Genomic DNA, 27838 nt, shown 5'->3' with positions numbered 1-27838 from the left:
AATCTGTAGGCAATATGCTCACTGGGGCACGTCAACATCGCACGATACTGTAGCCTACGCGCGCGTGCCCCGCTTCGGTCGTGCGCGCCGCCGTTCCTGCGGAATTCAGGGAGCTGTGGTCGGACTCTGAAGACTCCCACCCCACCTAGAGAATAATGAACAACAAATTTGATGCGTGAGTAATCAAAGCTATTTTGAATATTTGGTGGACAATGGGCGCCCCGCTGTGAATGCAAATTCGTTGAGCAATTAGGCCTATGCCTTGCTCGTGGGTTGCTTGGAGAGAAAGAGGTGTGTCCGGTCTGGTCTGCATGCCTTGCAGGGACTGGGGGACACGCGAGTGCTTGTCATGTCTCATCGTAGTTACGCATTTCACATAACAAGATTCATGGTGACAACGAATAAATCGTTTAATAGGGAATGCTTTCCCCTTCTTGCGATAGCCCTTTTAGCGTTGAGGCCCCGCGGGCCGTGGATGAATCCTCGGCTTGCAAGTGGTTGAAAGTCAGGGGCAGGTGTGCGCAGAGTCGGCTAAAACTATCCCCCATGTCCCTGATCACATTTAGTTATTTTAGGAGGGACAGATGGGGAAAGGTTTTTATTTAGCAAATGTTAATACGCTATTCCGCTTGGAAACGTTGACAGCGACAAGCAGCCGTGTGTTATGTGTATATTGGAACCACTGTGGAACCACTCACCAGTGCTACAATGTTGCACATGCTTATAAATGTCAGCACTGCACATTCGACCACATTGCTAGTGAGAGATGTTGACAAGACCCTGTTACTATACACAAATACGAAGCAATGAAAAGCCAATCACTTTCAGCTGTGACCTATAGTATTCACATTTATATAGTGATTATTACAATGTAATAAATTAGTACATGTACACTGAACAAAAATATAAATGCAACATGCAACAATGTCAACGATTTTACTGAGTTATAGTTGATATAAGGAAATCAGTCAATTTAAATAAATTAATTGGGCCCTAGTCTATGGATTTGGGAATGAATATGTTGGTCACAGATACCTTAAACATTTTTTAGGGGCGTGAAATCAGAAAACCAGTCAGTATCTGGTGTGACCACCATTTGCCTCATGCAGCGCTACACCTCTCCTTCGCATAGAGTTGATCAGGCTGTTGGTTGTGGCCTGTGGAATGTTGTCCCGCTCCTTTTCAATGACTGTTAGAAGTTGCTGGATATTTTCAGGAACTGGAACACACTGTTGTACACGTTGCACCCCAAACATGCTCAATGGATGACATGTCAGGTGAGTATGCAGGCCGTAGACGGACTGGGACATTTTCAGCCTCTAGGAATTGTGTACAGATCCTTGCGACATAAGGTGATGGCTGCAGATGAACGGCACGACAATGGGCCTCAGGATCTATGCATTCAAATTGCCATCGATAAAATGCAATTGTGTTCGTTGTACGTAGCTTAAGCCTATTCATAGCATAACCACACCTCTGCCATGGGGCACACGTTGACATCATTAAACCGCTCGCCCACACGACACCATACAGTACATGTCTGCCATCTGTCCGGTAAAGTTGACACCGGGATTCATCCATGAAGAGCACACTTCTTCAGCATGCCAGTGGCCATCAAAGGTGAGCATTTGCCCACTGAAGTCGGTTATGATGCCGAACTGCAGTCAGGTCAAGAACCTGGTGAGGACGATGAGCACTAAGATGAGCTTCCCTGAGACGGTTTCTGACAGTTTATGCAGAATCTTTTTCAGTTGTGCAAACCCACAGTTTCATCAGCTGTCCAGGTGGCTCGCAGTTGAAGAAGCCGGATGTGGAGGTCCTGGGCTGGCGTGGTTACACGTGGTTTGCAGTTGTGAGGCCGGTTGAACGTACTGCAACATTTTCTACAACAACCGTAGAGTTGAGTAATTATCGTAGAGTAATTGACCTTAAATTCTCTGGCAACAGCTCTGGTGGACATTCCTGCAGTCAGCATGCCAATTGTACGCTCCCTCAAAACTTGAGACATCTGTGGCATTGTATTGCGTCACAAAACTGCACATTTTAGAGTGGCCTTATATTGTCCCCAGCACAAGGTGCATCAGTGTAATGATCATACTGTTTAATGAGGTTCTTGATATGCCACACCTGTCAGGTGGATGGATTATCTTGGAAAAGGAGAAATGCTCACTAACAGGAATGTAAACAAATGTGTAAACAAACATTTTAGAGACAAAAGCTTTTTATGTGTATTGAAAATGTCTGGTGTCTTTTATTTCAGCTCATGAAACATGGGACCAAAACTTTACATGTTGCGTTTATATTTTTGTTCAATGTAGTAACTAATATTTTACAATAACCTAGTTAGATAAGACTATTCAAAGTGTGTACTCAACAAGGACCTTCATTGTTGTAAGTAATTACAGTTCAATATCATGCTTTGCTTATGTGAATGAGTACAGAATTTGTGTGGATGGATGGATTAGTCTTGTCATGATGTCCCATTGTATTTTTGATAAGGTTCTGTACAGTATCTTGTGGTCTTGTTCTCCTCACTGACTAGATATCCCATTTCCTCTCCTCTATATATTCTATCTATCCTGTTTATCCTCCATATATTCTGTCTGTGTACTGTTTATCCTCCATATATTCTATCTATCCTGTTTATCCTCCATATATTCTGTCTGTGTACTGTTTATCCTCCATATATTCTATATATCCTGTTTATCCTCCAGATATTCTGTCTGTGTACTGTTTATCCTCCATATATTCTGTCTGTGTACGTACTGTTTATCCTCCATATATTCTGCCTGTGTACGGTTTATCCTCCATATATTCTGTCTGTGTACTGTTTATCCTCCATATATTCTGCCTGTGTACTGTTTATCCTCCATATATTCTGTCTGTGTACTGTTTATCCTCCATACAGTGCCTTGCGAAAGTATTCGGCCCCCTTGAACTTTGCGACCTTTTGCCACATTTCAGGCTTCAAACATTAAGATATAAAACTGTATTTTTTTGTGAAGAATCAACAACAAGTGGGACACAATCATGAAGTGGAACGACATTTATTGGATATTTCAAACTTTTTTAACAAATCAAAAACTGAAAAATTGGGCGTGCAAAATTATTCAGCCCCCTTAAGTTAATAATTTGTAGCGCCACCTTTTGCTGCGATTACAGCTGTAAGTCGCTTGGGGTATGTCTCTATCAGTTTTGCATATCGAGAGACTGAAAATTTTTCCCATTCCTCCTTGTAAAACAGCTCGAGCTCAGTGAGGTTGGATGGAGAGCATTTGTGAACAGCAGTTTTCAGTTCTTTCCACAGATTCTCGATTGGATTCAGGTCTGGACTTTGACTTGGCCATTCTAACACCTGGATATGTTTATTTTTGAACCATTCCATTGTAGATTTTGCTTTATGTTTTGGATCATTGTCTTGTTGGAAGACAAATCTCCGTCCCAGTCTCAGACTCCATCAGGTTTTCTTCCAGAATGGTCCTGTATTTGGCTCCATCCATCTTCCCATCAATTTTAACCATCTTCCCTGTCCCTGCTGAAGAAAAGCAGGCCCAAACCATGATGCTTCCACCACCATGTTTGACAGTGGGGATGGTGTGTTCAGCTGTGTTGCTTTTACGCCAAACATAACGTTTTGCATTGTTGCCAAAAAGTTCAATTTTGGTTTCATCTGACCAGAGCACCTTCTTCCACATGTTTGGTGTGTCTCCCAGGTGGCTTGTGACAAACTTTAAACAACACTTTTTATGGATATCTTTAAGAAATGGCTTTCTTCTTGCCACTCTTCCATAAAGGCCAGATTTGTGCAATATACGACTGATTGTTGTCCTATGGACAGAGTCTCCCACCTCAGCTGTAGATCTCTGCAGTTCATCCAGAGTGATCATGGGCCTCTTGGCTGCATCTCTGATCAGTCTTCTCCTTGTATGAGCTGAAAGTTTAGAGGGACGGCCAGGTCTTGGTAGATTTGCAGTGGTCTGATACTCCTTCCATTTCAATATTATTGCTTGCACAGTGCTCCTTGGGATGTTTAAAGCTTGGGAAATCTTTTTGTATCCAAATCCGGCTTTAAACTTCTTCACAACAGTATCTCGGACCTGCCTGGTGTGTTCCTTGTTTTTCATGATGCTCTCTGCGCTTTTAACGGACCTCTGAGACTATCACAGTGCAGATGCATTCATACGGAGACTTGATTACACACAGGTGGATTGTATTTATCATCATTAGTCATTTAGGTCAACATTGGATCATTCAGAGATCCTCACTGAACTTCTGGAGAGAGTTTGCTGCACTGAAAGTAAAGGGGCTGAATAATTTTGCACGCCCAATTTTTCAGTTTTTGATTTGTTAAAAAAGTTTGAAATATCCAATAAATGTCGTTCCACTTCATGATTGTGTCCCACTTGTTGTTGATTCTTCACAAAAAAAACTGTTTTATATCTTTATGTTTGAAGCCTGAAATGTGGCAAAAGGTCGCAAAGTTCAAGGGGGCCGAATACTTTCGCAAGGCACTGTATATTCTATCTATCCTGTTTATCCTCCATATGTTCTATCTATCCTGTTTATCCTCCATATGTTCTATCTATCCTGTTTATCCTCCATATATTATATCTATCCTGTTTATCCTCCATATATTCTGTCTGTGTACTGTTTATCCTCCATATATTCTATCTATCCTGTTTATCCTCCATATATTCTGTCTGTGTACTGTTTATCCTCCATATATTCTGTCTGTGTACTGTTTATCCTCCATATATTCTATCTATCCTGTTTATCCTCCATATATTCTATCTATCCTGTTTATCCTCCATATATTCTGTCTGTGTACTGCTTATCCTCCATATATTCTGTCTGTGTACTGTTTATCCTCCATATGTTCTGTCTGTGTACTGTTTATCCTCCATATATTATGTCTGTGTACTGTTTATCCTCCATATATTCTGTCTGTGTACTGTTTATCCTCCATATGTTCAGTCTGTGTACTGTTTATCCTCCATATATTCTATCTATCCTGTTTGTCCTCCATATATTCTGTCTGTGTACTGTTTATCCTCCATATATTCTGTCTGTGTACTGTTTATCCTCCATATATTCTATCTATCCTGTTTATCCTCCATATATTCTATCTATCCTGTTTGTCCTCCATATATTCTGTCTGTGTACTGTTTATCCTCCATATGTTCAGTCTGTGTACTGTTTATCCTCCATATATTCTATCTATCCTGTTTGTCCTCCATATATTCTGTCTGTGTACTGTTTATCCTCCATATATTCTGTCTGTGTACTGTTTATCCTCCATATATTCTATCTATCCTGTTTATCCTCCATATATTCTATCTCTCCTGTTTATCCTCCATATATTCTATCTCTCCTGTTTATCCTCCATATATTCTATCTATCATGTTTATTCTCCATATATTCTATCTATCATGTTTATCCTCCATATATTCTATCTATCCTGTTTATCCTCCATATATTCTATCTATCCTGTTTATCCTCCATATGTTCTATCTATCCTGTTTGTCCTCCATATATTCTGTCTGTGTACTGTTTATCCTCCATATATTCTATCTATCCTGTTTATCCTCCAGATATTCTGTCTGTGTACTGTTTATCCTCCATATATTCTGTCTGTGTACTGTTTATCCTCCATATATTATGTCTGTGTACTGTTTATCCTCCATATATTCTGTCTGTGTACTGTTTATCCTCCATATGTTCTGTCTGTGTACTGTTTATCCTCCATATATTCTATCTATCCTGTTTATCCTCCATATATTCTCTCTGTGTACTGTTTATCCTCCATATATTCTATCTATCCTGTTTATCCTCCATATATTCTATCTATCCTGTTTATCCTCCATATATTCTATCTATCCTGTTTATCCTCCATATGTTCTATCTATCCTGTTTATCCTTCATATATTCTATCTATCCTGTTTATCCTCCATATATTCTATCTATCCTGTTTATCCTCCATATGTTCTATCTATCCTGTTTATCCTTCATATGTTCTATCTATCCTGTTTATCCTTCATATATTCTATCTATCCTGTTTATCCTCCAAATGTTCTATCTATCATGTTTGTCCTCCATATATTCTGTCTGTGTACTGTTTATCCTCCATATATTCTATCTATCATGTTTATCCTCCATATATTCTATCTATCCTGTTTATCCTCCATATGTTCTATCTATCCTGTTTATCCTCCATATATTCTATCTATCCTGTTTATCCTCCATATATTCTGTCTGTGTACTGTTTATCCTCCATATGTTCTGTCTGTGTACTGTTTATCCTCCATATATTCTATCTATCCTGTTTATCCTCCATATATTCTGTCTGTGTACTGTTTATCCTCCATATGTTCTGTCTGTGTACTGTTTATCCTCCATATATTCTATCTGTCCTGTTTATCCTCCATATATTCTATCTATCCTGTTTATCCTCCATATATTCTATCTATCATGTTTATCCTCCAGATATTCTATCTATCCTGTTTATCCTCCATATATTCTATCTGTCCTGTTTATCCTCCATATATTCTATCTATCCTGTTTATCCTCCATATATTCTATCTATCATGTTTATCCTCCAGATATTCTATCTATCCTGTTTATCCTCCATATATTCTATCTATCATGTTTATCCTCCAGATATTCTATCTATCCTGTTTATCCTCCATATATTCTGTCTGTGTACTGTTTATACTCCATATATTCTGTCTGTGTACTGTTTATCCTCCATATGTTCTGTCTGTGTACTGTTTATCCTCCATATATTCTATCTGTCCTGTTTATCCTCCATATATTCTATCTATCCTGTTTATCCTCCATATATTCTATCTATCATGTTTATCCTCCAAATATTCTATCTATCCTGTTTATCCTCCATATATTCTATCTGTCCTGTTTATCCTCCATATATTCTATCTATCCTGTTTATCCTCCATATATTCTATCTATCATGTTTATCCTCCAGATATTCTATCTATCCTGTTTATCCTCCATATATTCTATCTATCATGTTTATCCTCCAGATATTCTATCTATCCTGTTTATCCTCCATATATTCTGTCTGTGTACTGTTTATACTCCATATATTCTGTCTGTGTACTGTTTATCCTCCATATGTTCTGTCTGTGTACTGTTTATCCTCCATATATTCTGTCTGTGTACTGTTTATCCTCCATATATTATGTCTGTGTACTGTTTATCCTCCATATATTCTGTCTGTGTACTGTTTATCCTCCATATGTTCTGTCTGTGTACTGTTTATCCTCCATATATTCTATCTATCCTGTTTATCCTCCATATATTCTCTCTGTGTACTGTTTATCCTCCATATATTCTATCTATCCTGTTTATCCTCCATATATTCTATCTATCCTGTTTATCCTCCATATATTCTATCTATCCTGTTTATCCTCCATATGTTCTATCTATCCTGTTTATCCTTCATATATTCTATCTATCCTGTTTATCCTCCATATATTCTATCTATCCTGTTTATCCTCCATATGTTCTGTCTATCCTGTTTATCCTTCATATGTTCTATCTATCCTGTTTATCCTTCATATATTCTATCTATCCTGTTTATCCTCCAAATGTTCTATCTATCATGTTTATCCTCCATATATTCTATCTATCCTGTTTGTCCTCCATATATTCTGTCTGTGTACTGTTTATCCTCCATATATTCTATCTATCCTGTTTATCCTCCATATATTCTATCTCTCCTGTTTGTCCTCCATATATTCTATCTATCATGTTTATTCTCCATATATTCTATCTATCATGTTTATCCTCCATATATTCTATCTATCATGTTTATCCTCCATATATTCTATCTATCCTGTTTATCCTCCATATATTCTATCTATCCTGTTTATCCTCCATATGTTCTATCTATCCTGTTTATCCTCCATATATTCTATCTATCCTGTTTATCCTCCATATATTCTGTCTGTGTACTGTTTATCCTCCATATGTTCTGTCTGTGTACTGTTTATCCTCCATATATTCTATCTATCCTGTTTATCCTCCATATATTCTGTCTGTGTACTGTTTATCCTCCATATGTTCTGTCTGTGTACTGTTTATCCTCCATATATTCTATCTGTCCTGTTTATCCTCCATATATTCTATCTATCCTGTTTATCCTCCATATATTCTATCTATCATGTTTATCCTCCAGATATTCTATCTATCCTGTTTATCCTCCATATATTCTATCTGTCCTGTTTATCCTCCATATATTCTATCTATCCTGTTTATCCTCCATATATTCTATCTATCATGTTTATCCTCCAGATATTCTATCTATCCTGTTTATCCTCCATATATTCTATCTATCATGTTTATCCTCCAGATATTCTATCTATCCTGTTTATCCTCCATATATTCTGTCTGTGTACTGTTTATACTCCATATATTCTGTCTGTGTACTGTTTATCCTCCATATGTTCTGTCTGTGTACTGTTTATCCTCCATATATTCTATCTGTCCTGTTTATCCTCCATATATTCTATCTATCCTGTTTATCCTCCATATATTCTATCTATCATGTTTATCCTCCAAATATTCTATCTATCCTGTTTATCCTCCATATATTCTATCTGTCCTGTTTATCCTCCATATATTCTATCTATCCTGTTTATCCTCCATATATTCTATCTATCATGTTTATCCTCCAGATATTCTATCTATCCTGTTTATCCTCCATATATTCTATCTATCATGTTTATCCTCCAGATATTCTATCTATCCTGTTTATCCTCCATATATTCTGTCTGTGTACTGTTTATACTCCATATATTCTGTCTGTGTACTGTTTATCCTCCATATGTTCTGTCTGTGTACTGTTTATCCTCCATATATTCTATCTGTCCTGTTTATCCTCCATATATTCTATCTATCCTCTTTATCCTCCATATATTCTATCTATCATGTTTATCCTCCAGATATTCTATCTATCCTGTTTATCCTCCATATATTCTATCTATCATGTTTATCCTCCAGATATTCTATCTATCCTGTTTATCCTCCATATATTCTATCTATCCTGTTTATCCTCCATATATTCTGTCTGTGTACTCTATCCTCCATATATTCTATATATCCTGTTTATCCTCCATATGTTCTATCTATCCTGTTTATCCTCCATATGTTCTATCTATACTGTTTATCCTCCATATATTATGTCTGTGTACTGTTTATCCTCCATATTGTCTATCTATCCTGTTTATCCTCCATATATTCTATCTATCCTGTTTATCCTCCATATATTCTGTCTGTGTACTGTTTATCCTCCATATATTCTGTCTGTGTACTGTTTATCCCCCATATATGCTATCTATCCTGTTTATCCTCCATATATTCTGTCTGTGTACTGTTTATCCTCCATATATTCTGTCTATGTACTGTTTATCCTCCATATGTCCTATCTATCCTGTTTATCCTCCATATATTCTATCTATCCTGTTTATCCTCCATATATTCTGTCTGTGTACTGTTTATCCTCCATATATTCTGTCTGTGTACTGTTTATCCTCCATATATTCTGTCTATGTACTGTTTATCCTCCATATATTCTGTCTGTGTACTGTTTATCCTCCATATATTCTGTCTGTGTACTGTTTATCCCCCATATATGCTATCTATCCTGTTTATCCTCCATATATTCTGTCTGTGTACTGTTTATCCTCCATATATTCTATCTATCCTGTTTATCCTCCATATGTTCTGACTGTGTACTGTTTATCCTCCATATATTCTATCTATCCTGTTTATACTCCATATATTCTGTCTGTGTACTGTTTATCCTCCATATGTTCTGTCTGTGTACTGTTTATCCTCCATATATTCTATCTATCCTGTTTATCCTCCATGTGTTCTGTCTGTGTACTGTTTATCCTCCATATATTCTATCTATCCTGTTTATCCTCCATATGTTCTGTCTGTGTACTGTTTATCCTCCATATATTCTATATATCCTGTTTATCTTCCATATGTTCTAGCTATCCTGTTTTTCCTCCATGTGTTCTGTCTGTGTACTGTTTATCCTCCATATATTCTATCTATCCTGTTTATCCTCCATATGTTCTGTCTGTGTACTGTTTATCCTCCATATATTCTATCTATCCTGTTTATCCTCCATATGTTCTGACTGTGTACTGTTTATCCTCCATATATTCTATCTATCCTGTTTATACTCCATATATTCTGTCTGTGTACTGTTTATCCTCCATATGTTCTGTCTGTGTACTGTTTATCCTCCATATGTTCTGTCTGTGTACTGTTTATCCTCCATATATTCTATCTATCCTGTTTATCCTCCATATATTCTGTCTGTGTACTGTTTATCCTCCATATATTCTGTCTGTGTACTGTTTATCCTCCATATATTCTATCTATCCTGTTTATCCTCCATATATTCTGTCTGTGTACTGTTTATCCTCCATATATTCTGTCTGTGTACTGTTTATCCTCCATATGTTCTATCTATCCTGTTTATCCTCCATATATTCTATCTATCATGTTTATCCTCCATATATTCTATCTATCCTGTTTGTCCTCCATATATTCTGTCTGTGTACTGTTTATCCTCCATATATTATATCTATCCTGTTTATCCTCCATATATTCTATCTATCCTGTTTATCCTCCATATGTTCTATCTGTCCTGTTTATCCTCCATATATTATGTCTGTGTACTGTTTATCCTCCATATATTCTATCTATCATGTTTATCCTCCATATATTCTATCTATCCTGTTTATCCTCCATATATTCTGTCTGTGTACTGTTTATACTCCATATATTATGTCTGTGTACTGTTTATCCTCCATATATTCTGTCTGTGTACTGTTTATCCTCCATATATTCTGTCTGTGTACTGTTTATCCTCCATATATTCTATCTATCCTGTTTGTCCTCCATATATTCTGTCTTTGTACTGTTTATCCTCCATATATTCTATCTATCCTGTTTATCCTCCATATATTCTGTGTACTGTTTATCCTCCATATGTTCTATCTATCCTGTTTATCCTCCATATATTCTGTCTGTGTACTGTTTATCCTCCATAAATTCTGTCTGTGTACTGTTTATCCTCCATATATTCTATCTATCCTGTTTATCCTCCATATATTCTATCTATCCTGTTTATCCTCCATATATTCTGTGTACTGTTTATCCTCCATATGTTCTATCTATCCTGTTTATCCTCCATATATTCTGTCTGTGTACTGTTTATCCTCCATATATTCTATCTATCCTGTTTATCCTCCATATATTCTGTCTGTGTACTGTTTATCCTCCATATATTCTGTCTGTGTACTGTTTATCCCCCATATATGCTATCTATCCTGTTTATCCTCCATATATTCTGTCTGTGTACTGTTTATCCTCCATATATTCTGTCTGTGTACTGTTTATCCTCCATATATTCTGTCTATGTACTGTTTATCCTCCATATGTCCTATCTATACTGTTTATCCTCCATATATTCTGTCTGTGTACTGTTTATCCTCCATATATTCTGTCTGTGTACTGTTTATCCTCCATATATTCTGTCTGTGTACTGTTTATCCTCCATATATTCTATCTATCCTGTTTATCCTCCATATGTTCTGTCTGTGTACTGTTTATCCTCCATATATTCTATCTATCATGTTTATTCTCCATTTATTCTATCTATCATGTTTATCCTCCATATATTCTATCTATCCTGTTTATCCTCCATATATTCTATCTATCCTGTTTATCCTCCATATGTTCTATCTATCCTGTTTATCCTCCATATATTCTATCTATCCTGTTTATCCTCCATATATTCTGTCTGTGTACTGTTTATACCCCATATATTCTGTCTGTGTACTGTTTATCCTCCATATGTTCTGTCTGTGTACTGTTTATCCTCCATATATTCTATCTATCCTGTTTATCCTCCATATATTCTATCTATCCTGTTTATCCTCCATATATTCTATCTATCCTGTTTATCCTCCATATATTCTGTCTGTGTACTCTATCCTCCATATATTCTATATATCCTGTTTATCCTCCATATGTTCTATCTATCCTGTTTATCCTCCATATGTTCTATCTATACTGTTTATCCTCCATATATTATGTCTGTGTACTGTTTATCCTCCATATATTCTGTCTGTGTACTGTTTATCCTCCATATTGTCTATCTATCCTGTTTATCCTCCATATATTCTATCTATCCTGTTTATCCTCCATATAATCTGTCTGTGTACTGTTTATCCTCCATATATTCTGTCTGTGTACTGTTTATCCCCCATATATGCTATCTATCCTGTTTATCCTCCATATATTCTGTCTGTGTACTGTTTATCCTCCATATATTCTGTCTATGTACTGTTTATCCTCCATATGTCCTATCTATCCTGTTTATCCTCCATATATTCTATCTATCCTGTTTATCCTCCATATATTCTGTCTGTGTACTGTTTATCCTCCATATATTCTGTCTGTGTACTGTTTATCCCCCATATATGCTATCTATCCTGTTTATCCTCCATATATTCTGTCTGTGTACTGTTTATCCTCCATATATTCTGTCTATGTACTGTTTATCCTCCATATGTCCTATCTATACTGTTTATCCTCCATATATTCTGTCTGTGTACTGTTTATCCTCCATATATTCTGTCTGTGTACTGTTTATCCTCCATATATTCTGTCTGTGTACTGTTTATCCTCCATATATTCTATCTATCCTGTTTATCCTCCATATGTTCTGTCTGTGTACTGTTTATCCTCCATATATTCTATCTATCCTGTTTATACTCCATATATTCTGGCTGTGTACTGTTTATCCTCCATATGTTCTGTCTGTGTACTGTTTATCCTCCATATGTTCTGTCTGTGTACTGTTTATCCTCCATATATTCTATCTATCCTGTTTATCCTCCATATATTCTGTCTGTGTACTGTTTATCCTCCATATATTCTATATATCCTGTTTATCCTCCATATATTCTATATATCCTGTTTATCTTCCATATGTTCTAGCTATCCTGTTTATCCTCCATGTGTTCTGTCTGTGTACTGTTTATCCTCCATATATTCTATCTATCCTGTTTATCCTCCATATGTTCTGTCTGTGTACTGTTTATCCTCCATATATTCTATCTATCCTGTTTATCCTCCATATGTTCTGACTGTGTACTGTTTATCCTCCATATATTCTATCTATCCTGTTTATACTCCATATATTCTGTCTGTGTACTGTTTATCCTCCATATGTTCTGTCTGTGTACTGTTTATCCTCCATATATTCTATCTATCCTGTTTATCCTCCATATGTTCTGACTGTGTACTGTTTATCCTCCATATATTCTATCTATCCTGTTTATACTCCATATATTCTGTCTGTGTACTGTTTATCCTCCATATGTTCTGTCTGTGTACTGTTTATCCTCCATATATTCTATCTATCCTGTTTATCCTCCATGTGTTCTGTCTGTGTACTGTTTATCCTCCATATATTCTATCTATCCTGTTTATCCTCCATATGTTCTGTCTGTGTACTGTTTATCCTCCATATATTCTATATATCCTGTTTATCTTCCATATGTTCTAGCTATCCTGTTTATCCTCCATGTGTTCTGTCTGTGTACTGTTTATCCTCCATATATTCTATCTATCCTGTTTATCCTCCATATGTTCTGTCTGTGTACTGTTTATCCTCCATATATTATATCTATCCTGTTTATCCTCCATATGTTCTGACTGTGTACTGTTTATCCTCCATATATTCTATCTATCCTGTTTATACTCCATATATTCTGTCTGTGTACTGTTTATCCTCCATATGTTCTGTCTGTGTACTGTTTATCCTCCATATATTCTATCTATCCTGTTTATACTCCATATATTCTGTCTGTGTACTGTTTATCCTCCATATGTTCTGTCTGTGTACTGTTTATCCTCCATATGTTCTGTCTGTGTACTGTTTATCCTCCATATATTCTATCTATCCTGTTTATCCTCCATATATTCTGTCTGTGTACTGTTTATCCTCCATATATTCTGTCTGTGTACTGTTTATCCTCCATATGTTCTATCTATCCTGTTTATCTTCCATATATTCTATCTATCATGTTTATCCTCCATATATTCTATCTATCCTGTTTGTCCTCCATATATTCTGTCTGTGTACTGTTTATCCTCCATATATTATATCTATCCTGTTTATCCTCCATATATTCTATCTATCCTGTTTATCCTCCATATGTTCTATCTGTCCTGTTTATCCTCCATATATTATGTCTGTGTACTGTTTATCCTCCATATATTCTATCTATCATGTTTATCCTCCATATATTCTATCTATCCTGTTTATCCTCCATATATTCTGTCTGTGTACTGTTTATACTCCATATATTATGTCTGTGTACTGTTTATCCTCCATATATTCTGTCTGTGTACTGTTTATCCTCCATATATTCTGTCTGTGTACTGTTTATCCTCCATATATTCTATCTATCCTGTTTGTCCTCCATATATTCTGTCTTTGTACTGTTTATCCTCCATATATTCTATCTATCCTGTTTATCCTCCATATATTCTGTGTACTGTTTATCCTCCATATGTTCTATCTATCCTGTTTATCCTCCATATATTCTGTCTGTGTACTGTTTATCCTCCATATGTTCTGTCTGTGTACTGTTTATCCTCCATATATTCTATATATCCTGTTTATCCTCCATATGTTCTATCTATCCTGTTTATCCTCCATATATTCTATCTGTGTACTGTTTATCCTCCATATGTTCTATCTATACTGTTTATCCTCCATATATTCTGTCTGTGTACTGTTTATCCTCCATAAATTCTGTCTGTGTACTGTTTATCCTCCATATATTCTATCTATCCTGTTTATCCTCCAGATATTCTGTCTGTGTACTGTTTATCCTCCATATATTCTATCTATCCTGCTTATCCTCCATATGTTCTGTCTGTGTACTGTTTATCCTCCATATATTCTATCTATCCTGTTTATCCTCCATATATTCTGTCTGTGTACTGTTTATTCTCCATATATTCTGTCTGTGTACTGTTTATCCTCCATATATTCTGTCTGTGTACTGTTTATCCTCCATATATTCTGTCTGTGTACTGTTTATCCTCCATATATTCTATCTATCCTGCTTATCCTCCATATGTTCTGTCTGTGTACTGTTTATCCTCCATATATTCTATCTGTCCTGTTTATCCTCCATATATTCTGTCTGTGTACTGTTTATCCTCCATATATTCTATCTATCATGTTTATCCTCCATATATTCTATCTATCCTGTTTATCCTCCATATATTCTGTCTGTGTACTGTTTATACTCCATATATTATGTCTGTGTACTGTTTATCCTCCATATATTCTGTCTGTGTACTGTTTACCTCCATATATTCTGTCTGTGTACTGTTTATCCTCCATATATTCTATCTATCCTGTTTGTCCTCCATATATTCTGTCTTTGTACTGTTTATCCTCCATATATTCTATCTATCCTGTTTATCCTCCATATATTCTGTGTACTGTTTATCCTCCATATGTTCTATCTATCCTGTTTATCCTCCATATATTCTGTCTGTGTACTGTTTATCCTCCATATGTTCTGTCTGTGTACTGTTTATCCTCCATATATTCTATATATCCTGTTTATCCTCCATATGTTCTATCTATCCTGTTTATCCTCCATATATTCTGTCTGTGTACTGTTTATCCTCCATATGTTCTATCTATACTGTTTATCCTCCATATATTCTGTCTGTGTACTGTTTATCCTCCATAAATTCTGTCTGTGTACTGTTTATCCTCCATATATTCTATCTATCCTGTTTATCCTCCAGATATTCTGTCTGTGTACTGTTTATCCTCCATATATTCTATCTATCCTGCTTATCCTCCATATGTTCTGTCTGTGTACTGTTTATCCTCCATATATTCTATCTATCCTGTTTATCCTCCATATATTCTGTCTGTGTACTGTTTATTCTCCATATATTCTGTCTGTGTACTGTTTATCCTCCATATATTCTGTCTGTGTACTGTTTATCCTCCATATATTCTGTCTGTGTACTGTTTATCCTCCATATATTCTATCTATCCTGCTTATCCTCCATATGTTCTGTCTGTGTACTGTTTATCCTCCATATATTCTATCTATCCTGTTTATCCTCCATATATTCTGTCTGTGTACTGTTTATTCTCCATATATTCTGTCTGTGTACTGTTTATCCTCCATATATTCTATCTATCCTGCTTATCCTCCATATGTTCTGTCTGTGTACTGTTTATCCTCCATATATTCTATCTATCCTGTTTATCCTCCATATATTCTGTCTGTGTACTGTTTATCCTCCATATATTCTGTCTGTGTACTGTTTATCCTCCATATATTTTGTCTGCATTCAGTTTATTATCTCACAAGGTCAAATTCCTGGTATATGTAAGTGCACCTGGCGAATAAAGGCAATTCTGATTTAATTCTGTGTGTTCAGTCTGAAAGATGATGACAGTGGGGACCACGACCAGGATCAAGGCTCACAGAAAGACTGTGAGAAGGAAAAAAATGACAATGATGAGGACAATGATCAGAACACTGCCAAGAAGAAGGTGTGTGTGTCGCCCAAATATAATGCTACAGTATGTATTGTTTGTTATCCTTTCTAAATTAGATACATTATAGATGTGATGGCTCAGTTTGTTAGAGCCAAGGTCGGACTACTGCATTTGGGGCCACGGGGCACCACCCCACAACCCAAAAAATAATATATATATATATATATATATATATATATATATATATATATATATATATATATATATATATATATATATATATATATATATATATATATATATATATATATATATATATATATATGTGACTAGAGATCGACCGATCAATCGGAATGGCCGTTTAATTAGGGCCGATTTCAAGTTTTCATAACAATCGGAAATCTGTATTTTTGGGTGCCAATTTTGCATATTTAAAAAAGAAAAATTGTATACCTTTATTTAACTCGGCAAGTCAGTTAAGAACACATTCTTATTTTCAATGACGGCCTAGGAACGGTGGGTTAACTGCCTTGTTCTGGGGCAGAACGACAGATTTCCACCTTGTCAGCTCGGTGGATCCAATCTTGCAACCTTACAGTTAACTAATCCAACGCTCTAACCACCTGCCTCTCATTGCACTCCACGAGGAGCCTGCCTGTTACGTGAATGCAGTAGAAGCCAAGGTAAGTTGCTAACTAGCATTAAACTTATCTTATAAAAAACAATCAATCAATCATAATCACTAAGTTAGTTACACACGGTTGATGATATTACTAGTTTATCTAGCGTGTCTTGCGTTAGGTAACGTTAAAAGGAACCACCAACTTTCATATGTTCTCATGTTCTGAGCAAGGAACTCAAATGTTAGCTTTTTTACATGTCACATATTGCACTTTTACTTCTCCAACACTTTGTTTTTGATATTTTTTAAACCAAATTGAACATGTTTCATTATTTATTTGAGGCTAAATTAATTTTTATTTATGTATTATATTAAGTTAAAATAAGTGTTCATTCAGTATTGTTGTAATTGTCATTATTACAAATAAATTAATAAAAATCGGCCAATTAATCAGCTTTTTTTTGGTCCTCCAATAATCGGAATCAGTGTTGAAAATCATAATCGGTCGACCTCTATGTGACCGACTGGCTCGATTCAGTCTTATGTAGCACAAATTGAAATGGTGTTTTTAACATTGGATAAAAGTATAAACTCCGAGCAAAACAATTGTATATCATACACTACAGTTGAGGAACAATGAAAAGTAATTCTGCTTTGAAAGTTGATAAGCTTGAAAACCCCACTTTTGAGAAAATGTCTCTTGGTACATTTTGGTACACCTACTGGAGAGGTCTTCTTTGTCTACACCCAGACAGCATCGTTCACACCCTCTTAAACCTTAGCCCCACCCATCTCTTTAAGGAATCATGTGATGCCATGTGCTATACAGAGTGAGTAAGGTAGTGTACTAAACAACCAAAGATTTCAATACTAAAGGCTGGTTTAAACTACGTCTATCGACATGTCTGTAGACAGTTGTCACGGTGACCTCATGAATGTTCTATAGTCGTCGGACATCAAACTTGTCGTTATGAATAAGTATAAACACAAACAAATGACAGGCTGCATGGAGGTCCAAAATAGCATAACTGGTGTATTTTAACACCAATAAACTCATCTGTTTAAAAATGAATTCAGTATATGTCAATCTAGCAAACCAGGCAACTAAAATAAACTTTCTGAACAATGTATTGTTTTGTTTCTAGCTTGTTAGCTAGCTAACATTAACCACATCATATAGCTGACGTCTTAGCTTTAGCTAATTTGTATTCATTATTACAGGAAAATAATCTCTCAACAAGATCATTATTTACACGTTAATGGCGAGCGAATTACAGAAAATAGTTTACGGTTGTGAGTGTGACGAAATATAAGCATTCATGTTGTTCTTCACATTCCGTCTCTGGAAAACACACATTATATCAAATAAAATCAACGTTTATTTGTAACATGCACAGGATACAGTAGGTGTAAACAATACAATGAAATGGTTACTGTAAGCTAATGCACTTCTGTACATCGCGCTGTAACGTACAATTGACCTTATTTTAGCTCCCCAAAAACATAATACTTCCAGGTCAACTGTAATATGAATACCATTGTAAAGCACAATTTCTCCTCTTTTTTGCTGCCCGGCTCTGCATGATTCAACAAGGAAATGAGCTCCGTCGGGTCTTTTTAAAAATGGCAGGTGGGGAAGCGAAACCTACTGCGTGATAGTGTTAGGGGGTGATAAGCCGTGTGGGGAAATGTTTTTTTTTCACCCGATCTGTCCAACCTATCACCTTTAAAATGTAAATAAAACACGATTTGAAGGTTTGTGTCAAATTTGAATCAGGTTTTTAGGGCTGAGCTAAAGTTATCTTCAGAAGTAAACAGCGGCTATTGCAGATTTTGAGAGTCATGACGGCTTGCAGTAATGATGCAAAAAATGAATGCATTCAGTTGTACAATTGACTAGGTATCCCCCCTTACCCTGTCACTGTCCATTTCTTGTTTTTAAACGATGAGAGAAGTGCTAAACCTGGTGGAGAGAGATTGTACGACAGAAATAGTAGCTTTATGCGTGCTGTACGTTACGACATGACACGTCTCGTCTTTTCTCCAATACTATAGATTCATATATATAGATTCATATATATAGATATATATATAGATTCATTACCATGTCGATCAATGCTTGAATAGAAACACAGTTCACCTCCCCGGTTTTGAAGTCAACACAGTCACTACAGTCCCATTAGTTTTCTTTGCATCCTCGTTTGAATGCCACGGTTGCGCAAATTTGTACGGAATGGGGTGAGTCGACAGTACTTGCATAGTGGAGTCTTGTTTAGACATGTAGATAGCTAGCAAGCTAAACAATGAACTATAATCCCAACTCATAATGTTACTACCCTGCATGAATCCGCTGGTAGCTAAAGCTAACCAACCAACCAGGTTCATTGTTAGCTAGCTAACATTAGGCTATAACTAGCAATGCAAATGGCTCTGAGATACAAATAATATTACTACACAGATCATACACGTAACGTTAGCTAGCGAGACAGCCAACTACCATTAGCTAGCTAGCTAGCTAACAGTACGCTTTAACTTCAAGGAAAACAACTTTCTGAAAAAAATTGTAACGTATAATATCTGAAAATATAGCTAGCTATACTCGCATACCTGTATAACGTAAACTCACCCCATTCCATACAAATGTGCACAAACGCGACATTCAAACGAGGCTACAAAGAAAACTAATGGGACTGTAGCGACTGTGTTGACTTCAAAATCTGGGGTGTGAACTACGTTTCTATTCAAGCGTGGATCGACATGGTAACGGCTCTGTAGTATTGGAGAAAGGTTGAAAAAACGGACCCTCCGTTACATTATGACGTGTCATGCCGTAACGTACAGCACGCATAAAGCAACTATTTCTGTCTTACAATCTCTCTCCACCAGGTTTACCACTTCTCTCATCGTTTAAAAACAAGAAATGGACGGTAAGGGGGGGATACCATTTTTAAAAAGACCCGACGGAGCTCATTGCCTGCTTGAATTATGCAGAAACGGGCAGTGTTTAGGGTCATTCATTTTGTTGGAAAGGGGATAAATTGTGCTTTACAATGGTATTGACATTAAAGTTGATCTGGAAGTATTACGTTTTTTGGGCGCTAAAATAAGGTCAATTGAACGGACCAAGGCGATGTACATAAGTGAGTGAGTTTGTGTTACATGGATGAACGCTTCTCCCTCTCTGTCACGGATTCCATGGTTGCCCTTAGTTTGAAGATGCAATACAACAGCATTCTTCTTTTCTATTTTCGAATCCCTCTGTTATTTGCAATCAAACGCCTGAATTTTCTCCATCTCCTTAGCTATCATACTCTGCTTCCACCGGGTATTCCACTGATTTCAAAACTCGGTCCTGCAGAAAGTGGAGAGCATTAGCAACACTTATGCAGTTCTTCGTGATAGATTTTTAAAACGCTGAGCAGCTCATGTTATAGACAGAAACGTGCTACATGGCAGACCAATCCGAACTCATCTCTCGGCATGTACAGCCTATCCATTATCTCAGCCAATCATGTCTAGCTGGAAGGTTCCTGACTTTTTCTGTGGCTAAACCAACTAGGCTCGTAATTTTACAATTGTATTCATGTTTACAGATGGCATACACATTTTATTAAGGCACATGAAAGTTTACATGTTCCAGAAGGAATGTCTGCCACAAAAACAATTTTGCTTTCCTGAAACAAGTCACATATGATTATTATTTTTATTTTTTTTGGGGCGGCAGGGTAGCCTAGTGGTTAGAGCATTGGACTAGTAACCGAAAGGTTGCAAGTTCAAATCCCCCAGCTGACAAGGTACAAAATCTGTCGTTCTGCTCCTGAACAGGCAGTTAACCCACTGTTCCTAGGCTGTCATTGAAAATAAGAATTTGTTCTTAACTGACTTGCCTAGTAAAATAAAGGTAAATAAATTGAAAATGTGCAATTTTATAATGCTATTCTACATATTTTGTCATGAGGCTGACAGAAAATATTACATTTTAAAACACATTTACTGCAATTCTACACATTTTGCCATGGGGCAGATTGAAACGTTTGCTGTTTTATAGATATTCTCATGCTATTTTTCTAAAAAATGTAAAGCAAATTTCCTGCTATTTTACTAATTTTGCCATGAGGCTGAGAGAAAATGTTACAGTTTCAAAGCAAATTTCCTGCAATTCAACACATTTCGCCATTGCTTATGACCCTGGAGGTTGTTGGACCCAGGGCACGTGTCCTTTCGGTAATCCGGCCCTCGAAACGAGCACAATATTGATATCGGAACTTCAAGCTGTATGAGTACAACTCCTGCCTCATATGGTGTACTGAATAAAGGAGTTACCATGCCTTCAGAAAGTACTCATTCTCCTTGACTTATTCCACATTTTGTTGTGTTACAGCCTGAATTCAAAATCTATTAAAAAATGTTTTTTCTCACCTATCTGCACACAATACCCGATAATGACAAAGTGAAAACATGTTTTTATACATTTTTGCAAATGTATTGAAAATAACTACATGAATATTGAATTTACATAAGTATTCACACCCTTGAGTCAGTACTTTGTAGAATCACCTTGGGCAGTGATTACAGTTGTGAGTCTTTCTGGGTAAGTCTATAAGAGCATTCCACACCTGGATTGTGCAACAATTGCCCTTTATTCTTTTTTAAATTCTTCAAGCTCTGTTAAAATGGTTGTTGATCATTGCTAGACAACAATTTTCCGGTCTTGCCAAAGATTTTCAAGTTGATTTAAGACAAAACTGTAACTCGGCCATTTAGAAACATTCACTGTCTTCTTGGTAAGCAAAACTCAAGTGTAGATTTGGCCTTGTGCTTTAGGTTATTTTCCTGCTGAAAGATGAATTCATCTCTCAGTTTCTGGTGGAAAGCAGACTGAACTTGTTTTACTCTAGGATTTTGCCTGTGCTTAGCTCCATTCCGTTTCTTTTTTTACTCCAACCATACCCATAACATGATGCAGCCACCACTATTCTTGAAAATATGGAGAGTGGTACTCAGTAATGTGTTGTATTGAATTTGCCCCATTTTTTTTTGCAGGATTCCTTTAGTGCCTTGTTGCAAACAAGATGCATGTTTTGGAATATGTTTTTTCTTTGTGGCCGATGTGAAATGGCTAGCTAGTTAGTGGTGTGGGCGCTAATAGTGTTTCAGTCGGTGACGTCACTCACTCTGAGACCTAGAAGTAGTTGTTCCCCGCTGATTTTGTGGCGCGATGGGTAACGATGCGTCGTGAGTGACTGTGGTTGATGTGTGCAGAGGAACCCAGGTTGGGGCGAGGAGAGGGACGGAAGCTATTCTGTTACATTTACATGCTTTCTTCTTTTCACTCTGCCAAGTAGGTTAGTATTGTAGAGTAACTAAAATGTTGTTGATCCAGTCTCAGCTTTCTCCTATCTAAAGTCACCATTGGCCTCATGGTGAAATCTCTGAGCGGTTTCCTTCCTCTCCAGCAACTGAGTTAGGAAGGACGCCAGTATCTTTTTAGTGACTGGATGTACTGATACATCATCCAAAGTGCAATTAATAACTTCACCATGCGCCATGTGCAAGGGATATTCAATGTCTGTTCATTATTTTCTCCATCTACCAATAGGTGCCCTTCTTTGCGAGGCATTGGAAAACCTCCACTCGTTACCTGTATATATATATATCTATATATATACAGTGGGGCAAAAAAGTATTTAGTCAGCCACCAATTGTGCAAGTTCTCCCACTTAAAAAGATGAGATACTGTAATTTTAATCATAGGTACACTTCAACTATGACAGACAAAATGAGAAGAAAAAAATCCAGAAAATCACATTGTAGGATTTTTAATGAATTTATTTGCAAATTATGGTGGAAAATAAGTATTTGGTCAATAACAAAAGTTTTTCTCAATACAGAGGTCAAACGTTTTCTGTAAGTCTTTACAAGGTTTTCACACACTGTTGCTGGTATTTTGGCCCATTCCTCCATGCAGATCTCCTCTAGAGCAGTGATGTTTTGGGGCTGTTGCTGGGCAACACGGACTTTCAACTCCCTCCAAAGATTTTCTATGGGGTTGAGATCTGGAGACTGGCTAGGCCACTCCAGGACCTTGAAATGCTTCTTACGAAGCCACTTCTTCGTTGCCCGGGCGGTGTGTTTGGGATCATTGTCATGCTGAAAGACTCAGCCACCTTTCATCTTCAATGCCCTTGCTGATGGAAGGAGGTTTTCACTCAAAATCTCACGATACATGGCCCCATTCATTCTTTCCTTTACACACATCAGTCGTCCTGGTCCCTTTGCAGAAAAACAGCCCCAAAGCATGATGTTTCCACCCCCATGCTTCACAGTAGGTATGGTGTTATTTGGATGCAACTCAGCATTCTTTGTCCTCCAAACACGACGAGTTGAGTTTTTACCAAAAAGTTATATTTTGGTTTCATCTGACCATATGACATTCTCCCAATCTTCTTCTGGATCATCCAAATGCTCTCTAGCAAACTTCAGACGGGCCTGGACATGTACTGGCTTAAGCAGGGGGACACGTCTGACACTGCAGGATTTGAGTCCCTGGCGGCATAGTGTGTTACTGATGGTAGGCTTTGTTACTTTGGTCCCAGCTCTCTGCAGGTCATTCACTAGGTCCCCCCGTGTGGTTCTGGGATTTTTGCTCACCGTTCTTGTGATCATTTTGACCCCACGGGGTGAGATCTTGCGTGGAGCCCCAGATCGAGGGAGATTATCAGTGGTCTTGTATGTCTTCCATTTCCTAATAATTGCTCCCACAGTTGATTTCTTCAAACCAAGCTGCTTACCTATTGCAGATTCAGTATTCCCAGCCTGGTGCAGGTCTACAATTTTGTTTCTTGTGTCCTTTGACAGCTCTTTGGTCTTGGCCATAGTGGAGTTTGGAGTGTGACTGTTTGAGGTTGTGGACAGGTGTATTTTATACTGATAACAAGTTCAAACAGGTGCCATTAATACAGGTAACGAGTGGAGGACAGAGGAGCCTCTTAAAGAAGTTACAGGTCTGCGAGAGCCAGAAATCTTGCTTGTTTGTAGGTGACCAAATACTTATTTTCCACCATAATTTGCAAATAAATTCATTAAAAATCCTACAATGTGATTTTCTGGATTTTTTTTTCTAATTTTGTCTGTCATAGTTGAAGTGTACATGTGATGACAATTACAGGCCTCTCTCATCTTTTTAAGTGGGATAACTTGCACAATTGGTGGCTGACTAAATACTTTTTTGCCCCACTGTGTGTGTATATGACTAATGCCATTCTAAATTCAGGCTCTAACACAACAAAATAGAAAAAGTTAAGGGGTGAATACTTTCTGAAGGCTGTAAGTGTGAATAAGTGGCACAGTGGTCTAAGGCTCAGCATCTCAGTGCAAGAGGCGTCTCTACAGTCCATGGTTCGAATCCAGGCTGTATCACATCCGGCTGTGATTGGGAGTCCCATAGAGCGGTGCACAATTGTCCCAGGGTCGTCCAGGTTTGGTGGTGGTAGGCCTTCATTGTAAATAAGAATTTGTTCTTAACTGACTTGCCTAGTTAAATAAAGGATAAATTACTTTAGGATAAAAGTGCCTGCTAAATGACCATATCTTGTCTGTCTCTGCTCTGTTGTTCAGATTGCAGTTCCAGGGGTAGGGGAGCACCCCCTCCAGTATAACTACTCCTTCTGGTACTCCAGACGCACCCCCGGCCGGCCCGCCAGCACCCAGAGCTACGAGTCCAACATCAAACAGATCGGCAGCTTCGCCTCGGTCAGTCCCTATTGGGAACCATTGTTCTTTGCCTTTCACCTTTGCAGTTTCTAGACTCAGCTGATCTAGTTTAGTATATTTCTTGGGTTCTAGACTAAATTTGTCCTCCGGTCCACCAGGTGGAGCAGTTCTGGCGTTTCTACAGTCACATGATCCGCCCGGGCGACCTGACGGGCCACAGCGACTTCCACCTTTTCAAGGAAGGTATCAAACCCATGTGGGAGGTGGGTAGCAAAGATGGTGGATAAATGGAGATAGTTCACCATTGAACATCTTTCAGTTTCTGTCTACTTAAATGGGTGGCTCTCCCATAGACACCAATGCGATAGCAGCTGGGTCTTGCCTACTTTTCATTGGGGGAGTGGGATGTCTCACTTCCTGTATTCTTTTGATCTATCCTTACCTTTATGAGCTCACTCAGCTGATCTTAGATCAGTCTTCACCTGTTGATACTGTTATACCATTACCAGGGTTGTATTCATTAGGAAGCAAATAGAAGAAAACAGACGGGATCAGGAAGGGACTGCCTAAACTAATAAGGAATGCTCATTTTCCTTTTCAATTGTAGAACATTTTGTTTCGGTGTGCCCTAAAGAATATGACACATTTGTTTCCTGCCTAATGGCCTTGTCTATCTTCTCTCTGTGTCTCTCTAGGACGATGCTAATAAGCTAGGTGGGAAATGGATCATCCGGCTGAGGAAGGGCCTGGCGTCTCGTTGCTGGGAGAATCTGATTCTGGCCATGCTGGGGGAACAGTTCATGGTGGGGGGGGAGATCTGTGGCGCTGTGGTGTCTGTACGCTTCCAGGTACACACATACATAGAGCCAGACGTGCAAACACACAGACACGCACACACACATTCACCGTTCCAGTGTCTATTGTTGCCAACACCATGCTTCCCTCATGTCTTTCCTCCAGGAGGACATCATCTCCATCTGGAACAAGACAGCCAGTGACCAGGCCACCATTACCCGGATCAGAGACACTCTACGTAGGGTCCTCAACCTACCCCCCAACACCATTATGGAGTACAAGACACACACCGACAGCATCAAGTAAAAACACACACACACAAACACAGAGCTAATGCCTGAGCTACTAGGCTTTAGCTCAGTAGGCTAACACCGTCTGTGATACCTGGGGGGTTCTGTTTGTTCTCAGGGCCTGGGAGGACTTCCATGGTCTGGTGAACGCTGTTGGTGGTCGCTAGTCTCTAAAGCTGTGAGTTTCTGCCAAGGGTAGGAGCGGCTAATTCTTAATTCATATTCCTACATGCACACACTGGCTTGCCTCATGTTCTTACTTCTGTTGTGCCTCTGTGCATGGAAATCATGACACTAGTCATGGTCAGTACTATTATTAGTACTACTGCATTAGTACGCTAGTAGTCAATTATAGGAACTGAGTGTTTCAATAACCTAACTGTCTCTGTTCATGTTTGTCTCTCTCTCATATCTCTAGATTTGTGTGTAGTGTCTTTTGGATGAAATCCGGAGGAATAATACCTTTAAGGATCAGTACTGTTTTACATGGCGACAGCGAGGGAGAGATAGGGAGATAAAGAGAGGGGGGACAGTGGCCTTCCTTTCTATGGCTCATGGAATCTACTGTACGGAACACGGAACCAAGCTGTTGGTTGGTTGGAGCTTTTTATCTGCCTGTCAGTCAGAGATTAATGAAACCTCAGTGGATGTATTTTTTCAAGTGACACTGTCCCTGATCTGCCAACAGAGGGAGACTGTGCGACAAGCATTTGGTGATTTGGCCAATGACTGTTGACGGAATCTTCTTCTAACAGAATATTAAACCAAACCCTTCCCATAAATAGGTATAGGCAGTATATTCATCATTGTGTAGCACAATCACAGTTCCCTCTGGTAGAGTTTTAAATGTACAGCAGAGAAAATGTATCTGTTTTTTTTAAACTCTGAAACTTAACAGGGTTGCAGGTGGAAGTTATTTTATTATAGTGCAGTATTTTAACTACAATGCCTCTAGTCATTTAAACTAGAAATATTATGGCGTACAAAAATATATTTCTAGAAAAAGCTATGTCCTTTTGAGAAAATCTATTTACTTAACCAGAAAGTTTTCAACCCAAAGGATGGGGCCCATCCTAAAGGGGGACCGTGGGTAACGTGAACCGGTCTCTTTAGAATGGACTGCCTAGCTGCCTATATCACTGTGCCTGGCCTCGAGACGGACCCAACCCAGATGAAACATTCAAAATGCCTTTCAAGATCCCACCGTGAAGACGGACATAACAATACAACTGTAACAACAATGTAACAATGTTGTAACAATGTTGTAACAATGTTATCCGTGACAACATCATCTCTCCAGTGTGGAATGGTGGTAGCCTGGGTGTCAGTCTGTTTCTGCTCTCTTGCCAACTCCTCATGCAAAACAGTTTGGCTTGACAATGATCATGGAGTTAGTCAAAATCACCAACAGATCTGGGACCAGGCTAGAATGGTGGCCCTGCTGTGATATTTCCCCCGGGTAGAAGGAGTCCCTGAACACTGACCTGGAATCAGCTCATCTGACCCCCTCACCATTTAGTGCCACAGAACAGAAACTGGTCCCAGGCCAGAGCTTGGGCCTCCTTCTATCTTCTCCCCCCTGATGAAATACTGCCCAGGATTGGTGGGTGGTGCTGGAAAAAGGGTGTCTTGTCAAATCGAGGAAAGTACTGTCTGATGGATATACACCTGATGGATTATAGCAATAAATGTTGATTATGCATCTGCTGCTAACCAATGGCTTCAGTGTTCTATTCTGTGATGTCACCGGTGGCGTATGTTGGATGAGGAAAATGTATCTTTCCAAACAAAGATAGTTTGAACTGATTGTCAGTCAGTCAA

General features: G+C 37.9%; 1 protein-coding gene across 6 annotated transcripts; it reads left to right on the top strand.

Moving 5' to 3' along the window:
* The first annotated feature begins 41 nt into the window (after nt 1-41).
* On the top strand, nt 42-27730 carry eif4e2 (eukaryotic translation initiation factor 4E family member 2). Of its 6 annotated transcripts, none has more exons than XM_021588817.2 (8): nt 42-175; nt 16537-16651; nt 24837-24971; nt 25091-25195; nt 25628-25780; nt 25893-25965; nt 26136-26212; nt 26436-27730. In XM_021588817.2, exons 1-7 carry the CDS (start codon nt 156-158, stop codon nt 26162-26164), a joined length of 630 nt encoding a protein of 209 aa, XP_021444492.1. In that variant the 5' UTR covers nt 42-155; the 3' UTR covers nt 26165-26212; nt 26436-27730. The 6 variants fall into 6 exon arrangements, with proteins under 6 accessions (XP_021444492.1, XP_021444489.1, XP_021444491.1 ...); XM_021588814.2 differs by having other exon boundaries at nt 25893-26029; XM_021588816.2 differs by having other exon boundaries at nt 16537-16681; nt 26136-26195.
* Nucleotides 27731-27838: the final 108 nt, after the last annotated feature.

Source organism: Oncorhynchus mykiss, chromosome 28, assembly GCF_013265735.2.
Source record: "Oncorhynchus mykiss isolate Arlee chromosome 28, USDA_OmykA_1.1, whole genome shotgun sequence".
NCBI lineage: Eukaryota > Metazoa > Chordata > Actinopteri > Salmoniformes > Salmonidae > Oncorhynchus > Oncorhynchus mykiss.
This window is presented reverse-complemented; position numbering and strand designations above follow the sequence as displayed.